Raw genomic sequence first — 19,503 nt, 5'->3', positions numbered from 1 at the left:
CTCCAGCCCCTCAGTTTTCCTTATATCTGTCCTTATCTGCTTCACTTTTCTGCTGCTGGTCTCTTGTTTCTTCTCTTCCCTGTCCAACATGTAGTGTAATAGAACCACCCACTAAGAACATGAGGACTGTACCATCTCTTCATGCCCTCCCAATTCCCACAAAAGACTCACTCCTTGAGACCGCAACTTCAGATTAAAGGATTCATCCTTTGCATTGCTTGCATTTTATGTTGTATTGCTTTTGATTCAGTTCACTGTATCATTTTTCAAATTGTGTAACTGATTTAAGTTCTCATCTGTTTCTTTTTGTTAATACTGCTCTACCTTATGTTCAATTATTAATACTTTATATAAATTGCCTAGAAAAAAGGCAGGAGCTAAGTAAATATATATTTGCACGTACTACAAATATGTATAATTATACTAAGAACATTTACGGAACATAAGGATTGTTTTTTATAGGAACATTAGGAATTATTTATTTAGGTTATTTAATGTTACTTATATCCTTTAATTGGATTCATAGGAACAGAAACTTACATTTCAGGAATGGGATATATGGCTTCATTCTTATGAAAATATGTAATTCAGAAAAAAATAAGTAAGCATTTTTTTACCTGTAAAGTTACAATTGTGAGTTCAAAACCAAATTTCTTACCTCCAGAATCACTTTTACACCTTTTGGATCCTTCAGATTTACAGCTATGCTCTGTAAAAACAGTGCCAATTTTAATATAGGTTTAACATATTTAAAGTAATATTTAAATATAAAATATAACATTTGAAGTACATATAATTTTAAAATATAGTCAATATAATATTAAAGTAATAATTAAATATAAAACATAATATTTAAATAGAAACATATTTGCAAGGACAACTTCATGGACTCACTTTTAAGCTTCAAAAAACTAAATATAAAATGAACAACAGGATGTTTACTGTTTTAGGTATGCCATCTCCAGAAGACCTAAGACCTAGACTAAAAAAAACACTTATTTTTATGAGATTCAAAGAGATTTCTTTCTGATACAAGCCATTCATCCCCATCAAGATTGTTTAGTAGTTAATCATAGCTTCAACTTGTGTCCTTTGGCTGACTTAATCAATGCCTTTGAATATTATAAGCACTTGAATAAGGTCTTCTTCTAGTCTTATCTGCTCCAAACTAAAATATCCAGTCTTTATATCCTGTCAGGACATGCCGTTATGCACTGGAATGCTTCTGGCTCCTCTTCTCTGGACTGTCAAGAGCAGTAGTACCTTTTCTGTAATGTGGTGACAAAACCTTTACACAATAATCAATATTCTGATATATTTTGACTATAAAACCCCCCTAAATTAAATCCTAGGCATATAAGAACAAGTTAACAGCAAGTTCATTAATGTAAACTTATTTGTGCCCACTAAAATGCTCTGCTACATTATCCAGATTATTGTATTGTTTAGTAAAGGATCGTCACCTCAGCTGCAACTCTTCAGGAAAGTATGTTCTAAAAACGGGATCCATCTGTTGTGATCACCAATGCAATGGTGGAAGTGCTGCAGTATACACTTGCATCTTATTTGGATAATTGCATTTTGTAATTAAATTCAATCATCTTGATTCTTGCATAAAGGTTAAGTTTAATGTTGCAGTCTGTTAGACCACTGTAGTTGGTACTGCACTACTAAACATTTTACACTTTCATTACATATGATATATTTCTTATATCTCCCCAAACATATATTGATCAAAATACATAGATTTGCTCAATGAATACAATAAATAGTAAACATGTGAATATATCTTTTTTGTCATTACCTTTTTGTTTCGGTTCACACTTAGGAAATATGCACTTTCAGTTCCCACAAATGGAGGTCCCCATGCCCTGGTATCATCACCTGATCCTAAATCCACCACAGGGAGAAACAAGTTCTTTTTAAGTCATTGCCAACTGTGTTGTAGGGTATCATTATAACAGGTCTCAGAAACCCCTCATGCATTATCAAAACATGTTTGAACAAGGTGAAAGTCAATTAATTCAGTTGGTCAGAGGAGCCCATATACAAACTTGACATCATCTCATCTAACGCTGAGTACCCAAAAAAAATGTTTAACAGGCTCGCTAGTGCAGGTACAGAATTGCTGGTTATTGATAAATCACAGTAAATCAGCTCAAGTTGATTTCTGAATGACTCATCATTTACCTGAACAGTCAATTCTCTGCACTGAAATCTCACAAGTAATTTCCAGTCCTTGATTCACACTACAGGTAAAATTCAATGAAAAAGGTTAAATTATGAGATCCCTCATTAAATGATAGTGACAGGGCTCACAACTATGTTACGATATGAGCTGTGGGACACAGAATGACCAATGATGAGTAATTCATCATTGTATGTTTCAAAGAAAAAAACATACTGTACAGTCCTCATACTGATAACCCTAAGAAAAATGATAATATACCAATTCCAAACTGGGAAGAAATATTTTCCAAAAAGATCAGCTTCCGAGAAACACAAGTTTAATTAATAATACAATTGAAGGGTTTATTTTAACCAAATATTACATTCTATAACATCCATTCTCCTGTATCAGGCTTCTGGTTTTGACATTTCCTGTGAGTTTTGCACAATGTTGCAATCTGGAGGGAAATTTGTCATGATTTTAAAATGAGCAAACAGAGCATAAAAAAAGAAAGTTGCACTGTATAATAGATTTTGTTTTTAATGCCGCGGTGCTGGATATTCAGCACCAACTCAAACAATGTGTATGTCTGATTAGGCTGTTTTCCCCTGGGGGCTCTCTTTTACAACAGAAGCACTGCTGCTACCTCTTCTAAAAACATATCAAGTGTAATCTGGGAGCTAGACAACATCTTCGAGGCTTCAGCACTTTCCTTTCACTTGCATCACAAAATGAAAATGGTTGCGTATGTGACCAGTACAGCTCTCCCTGCCCCTGCTGAAATTTGATCCTGGTGACTCTGCAGGCTCCCGACCCCCCACACAGCACGACTCCCTACACAGTGAATGAAAGACTGGGCCTTCTATGGTGGTGGAGTTCTATATTGTCTAGGTTTTAGAATAGGGAAACGTCACTTCTGTAATTCACACCGTGCATGTGCCGTGTTACAAATACTCTGGACTGGAATGAGAGGCAGAAGTGTTTAAAATAAATAGGAGCTCTCTTCGGTCCACTTGAATATTCTCATCTGCTGCCCTAATATTATTAACACAACCTTTCTCAAATGCCGCTTGTTTTCTTTGTAAAGCAAAAGAAAATGCTGCAGAATTTTCACAAGAGTAAGTGTCACAGAGGGACAAAAGTGGGTGCAGGACAGCGGCCTGGGCCTATATTCATTTAAAGTATGCACAATAATGGCCAGTGTTTCTGTCAGGATTTGGTGTGTGTTTTTTTTTTCTTTTATGTGTCTTTCCTCTACTAATTAAGGTCTCCAAACTTTCCCAGCGCAGCCAGTATAACAGATGACAATCAGCAAAGCTTGAATGATACACTGTTTGCCTAGAACAGAAATAGGGGAACAGATGTGATGGACAGGAGACAAAGGAGAAGGGATGATGCAGCATGACACCTGGTCAATTGAATCCAGTCAGTTCCCTAATTATCCCCCACTCATTAAATATGATATGTTCCATTATCACCCAAACACTTCCAGCCCTCATTCAAGTCCTAGAGTTCAGGACCAAAGAAGATTTACAGTATAAGCCTTTAGTACGGGGCTTTAGTAGGCCACCAAAGAGCAGCAGCTCCCCTGTATTTGTTGTGGAGACTGTGACACAAGCACTTAAATACTTTTCAATGTGTGAACATTGTCCATGACAGTAATGCCTGAGAAAATCTATATTTTCCAAACCTCTAATAATTTTCTAAAACAATAATTACATATAACCTTGTTTGCTGTACACGTACCTGGCCTTTCTACTTTGATCACTTCAGCACCTAGGTCTCCAAGTATCATACTCGCAAATGGACCAGCCAAAACTCTGCAAAGAATTTCAGAGAAGATGATTAGAAAGAAGGCCAGCACAGCGACGCAATGGTTAGCATTGCTGCCTCACAACCTGGGGTGCTATATATTTCCCCCGTGTTTTACATGGGTTTCCTCCAGGCGCTCTGGTTTCCTCCCACAGTCCAAAGATATACTGGTAGATTAATTGGCTTCTGGGAAAATTGGCCCTGAAGTGACTGTGTTTACCCAGAGATGGACTACTGTCCCATCCAGTGTGAACCCTGACTTGCTTGCCGTGATAGGCTCTGGCTCCCCTGTGACCATGAATTGGAAGAAATGGTTATAAAATGGATGAATGGGTGGATAATCATAAAGACAATAAACCTTTTTTGTTTAGATACAGAATGTAAGGAACAGTTTTCAGATGTTAGCATCACATAGCTTTTCATAAACACCTTCTGGCATCTGAATGTATCAATGTAAAGAATATAAACATTCTTCTTAAAAATGTAACAATGAACACAAAGGAGAAAAAATAGCATCAGAGCATATACAAAAACTGATGGGACCCAGCAGTATTAGACTGCTAAATGAGTATATTAAGTGCATTGGATTTGTAGCACCAATTTATATCATCTGCAGATGCAATTTTGCAAATTATGTAAGAAATAAACTTCCTGTCCCACTTTGTGCTGTATATCTAAAGAGCACAGATATTTGCTCTGTTTTTCATGTTTTTAAAATATGGAACCCTATCTGCTAACTGCTATCAAATAAAACACTTTTAGACACTTCATGGTGCCAATTAGTATCAGACTTTGGAATTTGCTCCCTTACCATAATACGCGATTTTCATACAATAATTAAAAAGTACTTGTCAATGAAAAGTGAGAAATCATAAACCAATCACTACACAAGGAATCTGCACGAAACGTCGACATGTCTACACCAATTGCAATAAATAACTCACCATGAAAAGAAGGTGAAATAAAGGTAGAAATCCACAACACTCCAAAACAAATAACAGATATCAACTGGAAATGGTTCCTCATAGGCTGCTAAACAAAGTGTACACTACATACAGTATATAAGTATAAAATATATCACAAAACTGATCGTCTTGCAAGATGATTGCTTTGCTTAAAATACATGATACTGCATAAAGCAGTTTCAGTCTCCAACATGATTTGGAAAACAGAATGAAGTTCATTACTGACATGGATGTTACAAAGACAGAAGCGCAGTTAGTTATACAGTTGTGCATGCCTGTGAGGGCATAAATTCTGTGAAGCAAGGTCATTTTAATATTTCAGTTTCGCTGATTTGGAAGATGTTCACAAGCCTCAGAGGCCGCCACCAGGCTGAGAAGGGGGTACAACCACAGGGGACAAGCCTGTCAGGCTGTAAGGTGGAAAGGTCCCTGCCTCTGTATGGCCTTGATGATACTGTTATCAGTTATCAGATGGGACCACAAGACACGTCCAACCCAGGGCCAAAAAACCCTTGTGAACCTTTCATAGGACATTGTAATGTAAAAATCATTACAATGAGGATTGTAAGGAATTATTTTATTAATAGTTCAGACATAATCAAGTTTTGCACATCATGGCAATCATGCATATTGATTTTGCATTCAGAAATACACTTGAACTCCATAAACAGTTTGCAAGGTAGCGGCTAGAGCAGTGATAAAAGCTGGTGTAATTATACACAATCAAAGCAAAACATCATTTACAAGACAGAGGCAATGTTTCAAGGGAGATCCATACACTGTGTATTTAAACCCATGTATCAAAGCTCCTAGCTCTCTGGAGTTTGTAGTCTCTGTTGGAAAATCATGACAGAATGGACAAATATTTTCATTTACCTTTAAAAATCATTTCACTTCCATTTTCCTTTCCTGTGAGCTCATGTTTTTGTATGTTTTTGTGTTTGTAACCACTTTTGTTTATAGTACTAGAATATAGTACTTGGGTTTTGTTTTTTTTATTTTCACTGTGAGTTATTTTTGTTATGAAGTACAATAGACGTTTTTCTTCCAAATGAGAATGTGAAAAGATTCTAAAGCGACATTCCACACATCACTCACACCTTAATACTAGTTACCAGAGCACCAATTGTTTCCATCTCAAAGTAGGCACATTTAAATGCACAAATTATATTTACAGATATCTCTGAAATCTAGAATAATTCCAAATGCATAAGGACAACAAAACAGCATATTTTGGAACTCAGGCAGTGTCTGTTAAAGAGTTAATGTAGTGTTTTTAAATGGAAGAGCAATGCCATTCATTGCAAAGCATTATTAAAGATCTACAGTGGAAAAAAAAAGCTTGTGGTGCAGAATTAGAATGGTCAGTGTACTGCTCTATCTGGTTAGCAAACACTGATTAGTGACATTGTAGATCTCAAAAGCAACAGTGAGCCATATAGACACAGTGCAATGTAAACTGGAAGCCAAATGTCTCCTGCAGTTCATAAGTCCACATTCACAGACCTGGGCAACAACAGTCTTTAAAATCTTGTTGGTACACAGCTTCATGGCACAGGAATAGGAAAAGAAACCAACCTTGTGAGATCCAAAATTTTGATCCCTTCAAGGGGCTTTACATTCATTTGTCCTACAAGGAGAAAGAAATATGTAAAATATTACAAACCAATACCTCCTTTAATTTACTTCATTAGGTCAAACGAAACAAATTTATTATGCTCATCACATTGGCAAATGAATTGTGATGTAGGCATTGCAAGGTGTTTTTTCAAACTCAGTCTGTTGCTGATTGATATACTATTTCTAATAGAAAAGCATCGGTGGGCAGGCAACCCTGGGCAGGCAACCAGGCTAAGATTAGGACATGTGTGCAGCTTCTAACTCAACCCACCTCTACAAAAGTAGGGTTGGAGCTCAGGAGAAAACTTCCTTAACATTTCTTTAATTTTTCAACATACTGACAATACATATTACCACCATATGGATTTTCTGAGTAGTTTGGATAATTGTCTTCTAGTTAGAAACTCTAGATTATCACCTCCAAGAATGTTAGTGTTATTAGAAGTTAAAACCCTTATTATGCAATCCTCAATAAGCCTATGGTTATCCAATATAATACAAAACATACAGTAGGCTTACCAGCCAACAGCCATATAACCCTGCAGCTCTCAACTGGCTACCCACTGAAGCTCAGCAGGGTTGAGCCTGGTCAGTACCTGGATGGGAAACCCCCTGGGAAGCTATGGTTCCTGCTGGAAGTGGTGTAAGTGGGGCCAGCGGGGTGCACCCACCCTGCGGTCTGCGTGGGTCCTAATGCCCCAGGATAGTGGCTGGGATACTATACTGTAGTGGGCACCTTCTTTCGGATGAGACGTTAAACCGAGGTCCTGTCTCTCAGTGGTCATTAAAGATTTCTCGATAAGAGTAGGGAGTTATCCCGGCCACATTTCCCCCCTAAGCCTTTACCGTGGCCTCCAAATTGTCCCCATGTCTGATTGGCTTGCTCTTGCCCTGTGATGGACTGGCGCCTCGTCCAAGGTGTACCCTGCCTTGTGCTCATTGCTTGCTGGGTAGGCTCCGGCTTCCCACAACACCGTATGGTATAAAGGGTTTTGGTAAATGACATGACATAAGCGTACCACTGATTGATGTGTTTTTCTTGTGATGTTATTACAAACATTATTTTGAAAATTTCATAAACAGCACTGCACCCAAGCATGTTAAAAAAATAAGGTCAGCATTTTTACAATTCAGTTCTGAGAACTAAAGCATATTCAGCTTGAAATACTAGGAAACAAACATATTAACATAAAGGATAACCTTTGTAATCGATAGGCTTGAAAAGTGTGTAGTGAGTAGACTGTGAATATCTCAAAATGTTTATCTGTGATGTACACGAAGCTAAAGCTCATCCCATATACAGTATATATTCTGAAATATATTTGTCATTTGGTATTAGCTAATTTTCAATTAATTGCCAAGGTTCCAGAAATATTGTAGGACAAGTAGGATGTCTGGTATTTTATTAACAATAGTACAGTAAATAAATGATTCTCAAGAACAAAAATATTCATCAAGGTGTGAATCTAGTAATATCAATTCAGTCTTGCCAGCACAATTAAAAAAAACACTTTGTCCTAATGAGATGCGGAACATTAAGCTTCTTAAATGTAAACTTCAGAACTTTATGATGAAATAGATAAATATAATGCAGAAGTTTGCAAATTTGGAGTTGAAACCACATCTTTAGTTTTTACTATGTGCGTGAAACAAAATGACAATAGCTGAAAATCTTAGGTTTAGCATACTGTCAAAATGCCCATAATTCACTGTTATTTAATTGTAGACCAAGAAGAGTGCTTTTAGGGCCCACCAACTTATTTGGAAATTAACTGTTCAATTAATTGGCATGTGCTATCATAAATGCAGATGGACAGCTCTGAAAACAACAGGTTTTGAGGTTTTCTGCTGCATTGTGCCTACTAGTGTTGATCAATGTTGTCTTGCCAGCATGAGCACAGCGAAGATAGGATACTGAGCTACAGTATGAGCTGAAGAAAGACAAAATAATGTACATTAGCAAATTAGTCTAAAGGTTGAACTACTATACTTATTCAGAACAGGGTTTGAAATTCTGTGCTGGTCTCTCCCTTTGTCCGATTTTAACATCCCATGAGATGATCTAGAATGAATCCTCATATATAGACAGTTGATACACTAAGTATCACAGAATACACAGAGCACACTTTGAAGTGCAAACAAGGAATGGGGTATCTTGAGGACCAAAATGTTTTACCTTTAGAGGAAGTTAATACGTTTTCGTTTAGGAATAAGTAATAGGTTTATTCCATGCTGAAAAAAAGAAGAAAGAAAACACAATGTTTCGGCAGTGGAGCCTTCTTCAGGTGTGAGGCTCCACGGCCGAAACGTTGTGTTTTCTTTCTTCTTTTTTTCAGCATGGAATAAACCTATTACTTGCTCCTTTGCAGCCTACACATGCTGACGCAGCTACCCACCTAAGTTTTCGTTTATATATATAGCAATAAAGTATACCCATTAGTTATTTCTTGGTGTAGTTTAACAATGTCTGTCGTCCTCATATACGGCAAAAGCATATTCTCATATGGATGTGGTAGAAATTACGAACCAGAAGTTAAGGATTAACCTAATAAAAGCACAGGGACCTACTGCATGCTTAACGGTTTGTCAGGATATTGAATCAATATTTCAGAGATGCATCCTGCTATTTTAAGCCTTTTTTTAAATTTATGATTGTAAACGGCTCATTTAAAACAGTAGGGGAAGTAGGGTCTGTTGATATTTACACCAGGCGTGCACTCTAAAGGACTCTAAAGGTCTGAAATATATGAGAAATGAGCCTGTCTACGTTAGTGAACAGTTATGGAAACATTTAATATTTTTATTACCGCATTAATCGTATTGGTTGCCGTAAGACAGCACGAATAGCCTAACTTCACCACTACAGGTACTCTACAGTACGTACTGCACCTTGCACCTTGCACCTCTGCTCTCTTAGCGGATAAAGTTCAGCCGTTGATAAATTTTAGGTCACTTCACTAAATATAAAAAAATGCATTTTATTCTTAACCCTAAATGAAGTTTTACAAACGCATACAGCAAAATTCAGTTTTACTTTTGAGGAAAAGCTCCTTAGACTCATGTACCAGTGAGCTTTAAAATATATACATTACAAATTACTCTATTCTGGTAGACGTAGCCCATGATGCATGAAGATACCTGGCTGCATATAGGAGAGCAGCCTCTTGCTGGTCGGGCATTCTCGCTGTATTTGACGAAGCCGTGAAGGAAGCGCAGATTTAAACCGCAAACATCCCGAGCAGATCTTCGCAAATGCTGACATTCCCGACATCTTTCCCGGTGCGTTGCACACAACTCATGGGGCGTGCTAAGTGGGAAACAGCGTTGTAAAACAGACAGGACCGGAAAGACACAGGCAAGAGCCGAGCAAGTCGAGAATCATGCCGCAGCCGTCTACAATGAAATAGTGCAGTCATATGCTGCCTAGCATTTTAATTCAACCAGATTTCTTCTGGATGTTGATTTTTTGGAACTGCAGAACTAAAATGTGGAATATAGTTGAAACTCAATATACTTAAACTGAACCGTATTTCCATCTTTATATATAGTAATCTATAGATGCACAGCTACTGTACTTTCACAAACTTCAACGTGTACATTCGTGTCTTCCAGAATAACGTGCTAAATAATTGTTTTAGTTACGCACGTCAGGTATTAATAACACATTGTACAACTTGACTTGCTTAATATTGTGAAAATTACACCGGTTCGGCTTTTTTCCATTTGATTCGCGGTGCTCTAAAAAGATGTTAGGATAGAGGATGGGGTCTTGGTGCGCGTAGGAACCTTTCCTTTCGGAGTGAGTTGCAGTGGGATCGTGGACCGTCGGACTTCCTGTTACAGTACAATATGGTGGTTGCTTGATTGTGCTGTTGTTATACGCGTCTTACGTGTACTTTTTTAAGTTTAGGGGTTAATTAGGTCGTTTTAGTCTTGTTTGGAATGTACAGACCGAGTTTCCGACACCCTTCTCCAACCGGCGGCATGGGCCTCAGACCCGGGGTGTTCCGCAGCCCCTCTCCAGGATACGATCACGCTGGAACCTTACAGGCCGGCATGTTGCCTCCTCCTTTCTGGGGGTTTGCTAATGCTGCGTCTCCGTCTTTCAGTCCTAGGCCCGGCCAGTTTTCGGGGAAATCTCCCCAGACTCCGCCGAAGCCATTTTATAGCAATAATGGTAACAGCGGAGGGGGATCGAGTGGAGGCAGAGGGAGATTTCATAGTCCTTCCCCGGGTCAGACACCGAGGAGAGGGAGCCCTAGGTACACACCTCCCTACAAAAAATCCCCCTTCCACCCTCAGCACAGTCCCGGACAGCAGGCGGGCTATCAGGTAATAATTGGGGCTTTAAAGCCTTATTTATTTATAAAAAACCGAGAAAAACTTTAGTAATATTGAATCTTAATTAAACTAGCGCAATTGAACTACTAGGTATTTTCTCACGTTTTGCACTACAGCAGTTCAGTCTTTAAAACTGTAAGATGCGGGTAAAATGGGTTTTACGACATACGTTTATTTAATTTATCACCTCATTGTCAACAAACCTGACGATTCGGTTTGTAACTAGCTATGAATTTAGTTTTATAAAGATATCTCCTGTTTTTCAACGTGAGAACGTGTCAAATTTAGGACTGCAAGATTGTCCTTTGTGGTGGTGTGTTTACGTTGTACAATAACTTTTCTGTAATTTGTTAAATCTGTAGTTTATTTCCAATTAATGGGGAGCAGATAGTAAATGAATCCTGAAAAAAGAATGGAATTGTAATTGGTCATTTTAGTTTGAGGTTATAATCTTTCATTGTGGTCATTTTGAAATTGAACAGAATAGAAGTTTAATTATGGCACTTTGTGCCAGAACTACGTTTCTGTTTGTTCACACATTTTTTACATTAGTTACTTAGCTTTCTGTTGGACATTACGAAGCTCAAGACAGTCTTACCCCCAAATAATGAATGATCATTAGGCTCTCCATTCAGAGTGACCAGTTGATTAGCATGTTTTCAGGAACCAACAGGATGTAGTTGCCACCAGCACATGTAATAAAGCACACAATAAACAGTCAAATGAAAGTGTAGATGTAGTTTTGAATATGCCTATAATTGGGACAGCGTCTTAAAACTTGCCTACATGACAGGCTGCTAAAGTCCAAGTTTGTGGTATTGAACAAACAAGATTTTATTTTTTTTCAAATGTTGTAGTGAAATGTTTTGTGAGGTCATGCTGAGTTTTGTAGAATTATTCCCATAATGACAAATTTAAATGGTCACCCATTAGTGCCTTACAGATATTTTGGCATTTCGATGCTGTTTGATAGTTTTGGAAAGTGCTGGAAAGTTAGCTCTCTGCCATTCCCATTACACAGTGGGATTATCTTTTTCCGTGGTTCCTGTGTAAGTAATCTGTAGGCACATGATAGTCGATGTCTATTAGCTCATTTTGAGTAAATGTAGACAGATGGGTAGATTTCAGTTTAAATGTATTGGCTTTTTTTTTTTTGCTTCACTGCAACTCACAGGAGTCTTGTCTATTCCTCTACACCAGCGGTTCCCATCCCTGGTCCTCTGGGATCCCTGTGCCTTCTGCTTTTTGTCCAAGTCAGCTTCTTAATTTCAGGGTTTTCGGTTTTTTTTTTAATTGCTTTCAGTTCTAGAGACTTTGAATGATATTGTAATTGTCACTATGCCAGTTTCTGAGTGTCATAGCTCCTCTCATTCACCTATTCAGTTATTCCCAGCAAATGATCACCTAAGAGCTGTTTTGACAAAAAGTAAGGCATCAGACTCTTTAAGTTGAGAAGAGGCCGCTTAAAGTATTTTATGCTGATGTAGGTTATTTCTTACACCAGGGAATGAAATCAGAAACAGGTAACTGACAGTCCAACCAAGCAAGCAGATAAATTAAAGGCTTTAGTTAGGCCTAATATCGGCGATTACCTTTGCTGGAAAGAAACCAGCAGACACAGGGGTGCCCTAGGACCAGAGATAAGGACCACTGCTCTACTCCATTTAGTATTGCCTTATTATTAATAGCTAACAAAAGAGTACAGTATAAGTCAGCAATTGAGAAAAGCTATCCAAAAGCAGTTACAGGGTAGTTCAGTCAGAAAGTACAGCTCTGCAGTTCAACTTTCCCAATAAGGGATGTCCATTATTGACACTGCAGATAATTGAAAGATGTGGAGAGTCCCAACATATAATGGCACGAAAGGCATCTCAAATATGTTACGGGATTTGAACAACTGCAACAACTGTGTATGCCTTCAAGCCTTGATTTTCTGGATTAAAACAATGTAGAAGTTTATACTGATTAAAGAAAGCTATTGGTTGTTACTGACTGAGAATTTCATTCAAAAGAATTGTGTTAAATTTGAAACAGAATACCACAAGTTTGCTAAAATGGAGCTCAAACGGAATAGTTTTCTATCGTATAATATTCTTTTTAAACTGCAAGTCGTAATGGCTTGAAAGAACATTAAATTGGGGGCTGGGAGTGTCATCATAAAAGTGTTTTAAGGGGGCTTTGTAAAGTGGTGGTAAAACATGACCGCTGTTCATGGGGAGAGGGGGTTGCATATTACATGAGTTAGATATGTGTGATTTATGCTACATAAGGAATCTTTAGTAGTGCCATAAAATCTAATGAATAAATAAGGGCATCATTCAGCAAATTATTCATTTAATTTTTCAGGCTTTATAGTTCACTCAAAAACTTGTGGGTCATTTAATGAGTAAAACGACATCATCCCTTTTTAGCACACTACCATTTCAGATTTTAAAGAACTTTGCTGGTATTTTAGTAGGCAGATTTCAAACTGCAGCTCGGTGGTTTAGAAGTTATTGGGGGTGCACAGTTTTCCAATGAGCAGGCATACTGGTACTGTATTCTAGTTGAGCTCTCAGGATCCATTTAATCTAAAGCCAAAGTCACTTCTCAGTATACCAGTCTCCCTTCTGGTTATTGCACAGAGCTCTATCGTGATAAAGCTAATTATTTCCTTAAACTTTTTTAATTGTTTTTGTTAAACACTCAGTTTCTGAGTGGCTAATAAATTTTATAGCTAACTTATAATCTTTAAAATGTTTAAGACAAAAAAGTTTAAAACTCATTGGTTCAATTAAGAGTTTAAGAAGGTGGTTAAGAGCTCAGCTGTCATAAAAGCCAAAAGAAGAGTGTTAGCTGGGTTTTAGAAGCACCAAAAAAGCAAGTTTTTAGGAAAAATTACATGCTTCTGATGTTAAGATTTGCAGTTGTAGATATCAGAATGAGAATCAGAGTGAAGAAGGTAACTAAAGCTTTAAATTTTTTTTACTGTAAAAATAATTAGAAGCATACATCACTCTAAGGTTTTATGCATGTTGAATAATCCAACTGTTTCTGCCACACCAGCTTCAGTGAAACACTTACACAGAACATCCTCAGTGCATAGAATGCAGCAAGAAAAAAAAAATCAAATTTTATTTATGAAGCACCATTGCATTTCTTGTCTCATGTTGCTGTGAGCTTTCGTAACAATCAAAATCAATAGAATAATTTCTCTTGCTGAAATACGAGGAGTTGATAAGCCAAGTGGCCTGTGTTATCATACATTTTTATGTACTTAGGATCTTAACTTCTTAACTTGACTTAACTAAAGTCATTCTGTAAGTTGGAAGGAAACCCAATGTTAAAGGTTTGAGATTATAATGCTGCATAAATGTGTAGGAATAAACATTTGTCATCCTACTTGTTCAACAATCCAAGCCAAAACTTCACTAATCGATCTTTTAAACTCATTACGTTTGTTTGTACAGTGTACACTTCATGCAGTCAGTTCAAACATGAAAGCTGGTGCACGTGGAAAGTTGTCCGAAGCTCATTTTAAAATACTATCACCTATAGTATGTTCAATACTACATAGTCTAGATGTACTGTAGGACAATTATTTCATTTTAGATAATCTAAATAGAAGTCAGTTAGATTTCTTAATGGCCTTGTCCTTATTGATTTCCTGTACCTAAATGCAATTTCATCTGAATATCACAAGCAAAAGATTGCAAGACAACAGGGGCTGATGGGATAACTGATGTTAACTCCTTGTCCAGTCTTTTCTTCATCTCCAATGTACAAAAAACAACCATTAGGTTGAATAGACTGTTCCAGCCACTCTTACGGTAAAAGAACTTGTTTCCTTTTATCTGAACCAGATAAAAGTGCAAATCAAGAGGAGGAGATATTAAAAAAAATTGGTGACAGCCATGCTGTTGAACAGATTCTTTTGGAAGCTTCAAGAAACAGCTGGTTTCAAACCCTTTCATCAATAAGATGCTAGCAATAAGTAAGCTATGTGGTTTGAATTGCCACCCCTTTTGGTCAGCATAGCTTGTACCGATTTTCCTGCAATTTTAGTAAGAATTTATTGTAAGTATCCCCTTATCTTCTGTTCAAAGAGCTCCCTGTAATGTAATAACCAACCCCTACTTATCCTTTATAGCATCCCAAAAATCTAAATTACATTCCTTCTCAAATACTTTACCCAGTGAGGGTCCAGATTCCCAAAGTGAAATCTTCCTCTCATCAGAAATAAAGCACGCTGATGCAGCAGAAACAGTAAGGATGTTCGTTATGAATGAAATCTCTCGCTTTTGTTCACCATTTTAATTTTGCTTGGTCTCTGAAGCTTGAACATATCCTTCAGTTACTGTTAATAGGCAGGGAAGTTTGAGACTTTCAGTGTTATAGTGTTGGGTTAAAGGTCATTTACCCTTCATTAATCAGTTGCAAACGGTATTTTTACTAGTGGATTATAAGAGGTATTAGTTTTTAATATCGCAGCCTGCTCAAAGATCCCCTCTATAATATGTGAAGTGTTGACCAAGCTGCAGTTTGAATGTTTAGGATTTTCCATCAAAACTTTTTTTAAAAAAAGCAATTTTTTTAAAACAAATGTGTCAATGGAATATAACCCTTTTCAAAATTGCAGATAACATGGTAAAAAGCCCATTTTTATTCTGGAATTGAGTCTTTGGATTTTCTCTTTTATTCTTCGAAGTTTGTTTAAATTGCTACATTCTATGCCACTTGCAGTGTAAGCAACTTGGAAAGAAGTTTTCATGCAGTGGCAAAAACCTATGGTTGTACATGATAGAATAAATCTTACTGAAACCTTTATTTGTAGTACTTAATGCTTTATATGAGTGTTAAAATGCTAGCACTTAAAGAAATGTTACATCACATCTATAGGGTATTTAATTTAAGATCATTTGACATTATTCTGTATGTTTGGGCATTAGATTAATAATTGCAAAGCTCTGAACTTGGAACTATGTGCTTAATTCTCTAGAGATGCTTTTTTTAAACTATACAGATTTATAACCTTAAATGAATAAACGGCTAACAAAAGCTGACGTAGGCCTAGCTGTCGTCTTTTGAAATCAGTTTCAATTGATTAAAATGTTTCTTCACATGATGATTTTCTCCCGAAGGGTTCACCCAGGACATCCACACCGTTTGGTTCTGCGCATGGCAGGGAGAGGGTGGCTAATGATGTGGAAAAGTATTACAGACCGTCAATGCTTGAGGACCCCTGGGCTAGCCTACAGCCAGTTACTGTCACTGACACAAACCCGAAGTACAACACAGAGAGAGCATCAAACACTGGTAGAAAAGGGAGGTATTTCAGTTAATATACAGACCCCTTTTTTTATTGTGGCAGAGCAAGTTAAGAAGCAGCATCGTTTCCTTTTTTTTAAAGAGATTTACTTCAAAAATGCACTGTTTCGACGCAGCAAAATGAACATTCGTTGTTTTTTTTCTTTTTTTAAAAAAAAAACCTGCTTTGGGTATTTGCCAAAGGGAGTAAGTATGTGGTGTTGGGATAATTCTTAAAAACTGCCTTCCAGTACATCTGACTGAAGTATTCCTGAATCACCAGCAATCAGTCTATGACTGTTAATGCAGCAGCTCTTTCTACACAGTACCTCTCTTTTGCATACAAACAGGATAAATGCCTGGTTTTTACTCAAAACTGTTTGACCCCTTAACAGGCTGGCTGAAACAACTTTGACCGGCAACAGATTTTGCAGAAATAAAGGTCATAAATAATAACCCATCTTTGAATTGTTCTTATCATATGAATTGAAAACACGAATTGGGATACATTTTCAAAAATATTGACTCGATCACTGTTAACACAAAGAAGCAAAACATTGGTTGTAAGAGTTTTTCCTTGGAAATTGTATAATTTTGTCAGTAAACCAACTGACAAGCTTAAATGATGTCTGTAGCCGTAGTGCCCAGTGATGGGCATATTGGGTTCATTATTTATCATTGTTTCTTTCTGTTTAATTCTGGTGTCCAGATTACATTTATTTTAAATTTAATCCATAAATATCTGGCACCAGACTCTGTTAAAGGGTTAAACATTTTATTTTGTTACTGAATGTTTTTGGGGAAAAAAAATAAAAAAGAACTCTAATGGATGTTTGTACAACTTTGATCGTTTCTAAAATTGTGTATCGCAAATGACAAGACAGCTTTGTGACCGTTTGTCACAGAAGCACTGTAAATAAGGACATCCCTTAAAGAACGTTGTTGAACTGGTCTAATCTGCAGTACGTTCGTAAATATTTCATGTGTGTTAAAAAAAGGAATCAACCATTTACCTAATTTTTGTAACCCCCTCAGGTTTTTCTATTTGTAAATATTTTAAGAAAAGGATTGAAAACTAGAAATTGAGTCAAATCTTCTGTATTCTTTTTCTTTTAACCATCTGAGTAAAAAAAAGAATATTGCTGTAGAGCATATAAATGTATGTCAGCATATTTTGTTTTATATGTAGAGGTTTTGTGTGGATTCTTGTGTTTCGGCAGTTTGAGGGCTTGAATTATGAATGACCAACCAAGAGTTCTTATAGGGGAAAATTCTCATTCAAGGCTTCAAAGTGGTCTGGCACACGATTCCACACTATTCTTATCACTTTCCTTTTATATATATATTTTTAAATCAAACTGTATCATCTTGGACTGTTGTTTGTTACCCTCGTTTGCCGTCGAGATGTGATGTTCAGTAAACATTGTTTTTCAAAAAGGTCTGAAACTGCAAGGCAACAGCTGTTGCCATAAAGCAGACCTTTTCAAAGACAGACAGTGGCTCCTTGTATTTTGTTGAAGTAAATCAGGAGGTTGGGGAGGACAAGCTCAGTGCTGATTTTGGAGTGAAGCAATGTGATTTTCAAGTAAAAACGCAGTGATCTCTGTTTTCATTACATTTGCTCTTTTAAGTTATTAACAGAGAGGCCTTTACGTGGTGTGAAATTTATATTGATCTTTCACATTTAAGAGTAGTCATTGTGCTTTTGGTTTTACTGATAAGGGTATTGAATACGATCGGTGACAAGAGTTGTCATCAACACAATCCTAATGGAAATTTCTAGAAAATTCTCATAATAGGTTTTAAAATCAGCTTAAGGAAAACAATCTTTTCTAGCAAGAGTTCTGTCTTTGTGGTGGAGAAAAAGTTGCAAGGAACTTTATTCTTTAAACCATGTTTTTATAGTTAAGTGTTGCAGATGTCTGTCTAGTGGACTTTTAATTGGCATTAATTGGTATAGGAACTAAATTATCCTCGCCATATAAAGAAAATTGGATTTTCTGCTTAAGGCCTTAACATAATTAACACAGTTCATAACATTGTGCTGTTTGAACTCATTGACAGTGACATACTGTAATCATTCTATGCTGAAATCTTATATATTAAAAATGTATACCTACAAGGTGGAATTTCCTTAGGTTCTACATTATATTGAAATCTAAAACATTTTCTAGACATTTCTAGACAGTCATGTCTTCATTAGGCGTAAGGATTGTGGATTTAGGATTTTCAGACTTATAAATAAATGCTAAAATTACTGTAGAAATATATTTGATTTTGTTTTGGAAACAAATGGGTTCTTCATCCACAAAGACAAAACGTTTGACAACTCTCAGCTGTATTAGTAATAATTCTGTTTCCAACCAGTTATGCCATTTGCTTTCCAGAGCAGTATCTAATTTAGTGAATCTAGTTACGTTGCTTTTATGATATAATTACTAAGGCTATTATTACTTCAACAATAAATTTGAAGGTCTGTTCAGCATATAAAATACTTAACAGATGTGCATGTTTTCCTTTACTCTGTAAAGGTTCCTTTGTGCTGCTGATGTGACCTGTGGAAAGATGTACCTGTCTTTCACTTGCAAAAACACCCTAGATCTAATCCTACAATATACACTGCCTTTTTGAAGATGCAACAATTAGGGATATTTTTGGAATTAATTACCTAAGCACTTTGGAATATACCATTGGTTTTCAAAGTCCAATCCAGATGACTGAAATACGAAGTGGTGAATGTATTATATTTGCTTCCAAGTGTATGGATTTATTCTACCATTATGTTTATCTAGCTGCATATTAAGTTTGCCATTTGTTACGTCCAACCCAAACAAATAGGATGGGCCAAATGGCCTCATCTCATTTGAATCCTTTTTTATGTTCCTTACATATTCAGAATAGTGTTAGCAATGTCCATGTCCATGCTCTTGCTATTTTAATCAAGTGCACTGTGCATCACAAATGTGTTAAAAAAAAACTCCTGATACTGCAGAAAACACTTTTAACTGGTCATGAGGTAAAATGCCATCACACTTGAGCAGATTTGTAACACAGCAGTCATTTTAATGAAGTTAAAAATTAGGTTCATCACGTGACTCATAGGTAGCAAAATCTTTTTTTAACATGTTCTGCAAACAAAAGTTTCAAAATTACCCATAATGAAAACAGAAGTTAATTGATGCATACGTATAAAACAACACTGTGTCTAAAAGCATGTTTGCTGTTGGAAGAGGCTTTTATGGTAAGTGGTTTAATTTTTTCCCCTGCTATACTAAACGTCATGCTAAGTACTTCCACAAGCTTTACCAA

At 36.7% G+C, this 19,503-nt stretch overlaps 2 protein-coding genes across 3 annotated transcripts in view; one reads left to right on the top strand and one right to left on the bottom strand.

Moving 5' to 3' along the window:
• sugct (succinyl-CoA:glutarate-CoA transferase) overlaps positions 1 to 9,911 on the bottom strand; it is a 204,487-nt gene extending 194,576 nt beyond the window's left edge. For both annotated transcript variants that reach the window (XM_088919040.1, XM_088919042.1), the window contains exons 1-5: positions 9,706 to 9,911; positions 6,526 to 6,577; positions 3,917 to 3,990; positions 1,805 to 1,890; positions 659 to 709 (exon numbers count right to left, since the gene is read on the bottom strand). In XM_088919040.1, the coding sequence (XP_088775166.1) occupies positions 659 to 709; positions 1,805 to 1,890; positions 3,917 to 3,990; positions 6,526 to 6,577; positions 9,706 to 9,838 (396 nt within the window). In that variant the 5' untranslated portion in view covers positions 9,839 to 9,911. The remainder of the gene's footprint in view (positions 1 to 658; positions 710 to 1,804; positions 1,891 to 3,916; positions 3,991 to 6,525; positions 6,578 to 9,705) is intronic.
• A 489-nt stretch (positions 9,912 to 10,400) lies between these two features.
• mplkip (M-phase specific PLK1 interacting protein) lies at positions 10,401 to 17,686 on the top strand. Its single transcript, XM_088919060.1, has 2 exons — positions 10,401 to 10,899; positions 16,029 to 17,686. The coding sequence occupies exons 1-2, from the start codon at positions 10,510 to 10,512 to the stop codon at positions 16,227 to 16,229; spliced, it is 591 nt and encodes a 196-aa protein (XP_088775186.1). The 5' UTR covers positions 10,401 to 10,509; the 3' UTR covers positions 16,230 to 17,686.
• Positions 17,687 to 19,503: the final 1,817 nt, after the last annotated feature.

Source organism: Atractosteus spatula, chromosome 6 (genome assembly GCF_055471065.1).
Source record: "Atractosteus spatula isolate fAtrSpa1 chromosome 6, fAtrSpa1.hap1, whole genome shotgun sequence".
Taxonomy (NCBI): domain Eukaryota; kingdom Metazoa; phylum Chordata; class Actinopteri; order Semionotiformes; family Lepisosteidae; genus Atractosteus; species Atractosteus spatula.
Note: the sequence above shows the minus strand (reverse complement) of the source record. Positions and strands in the feature narration are given on the sequence as shown.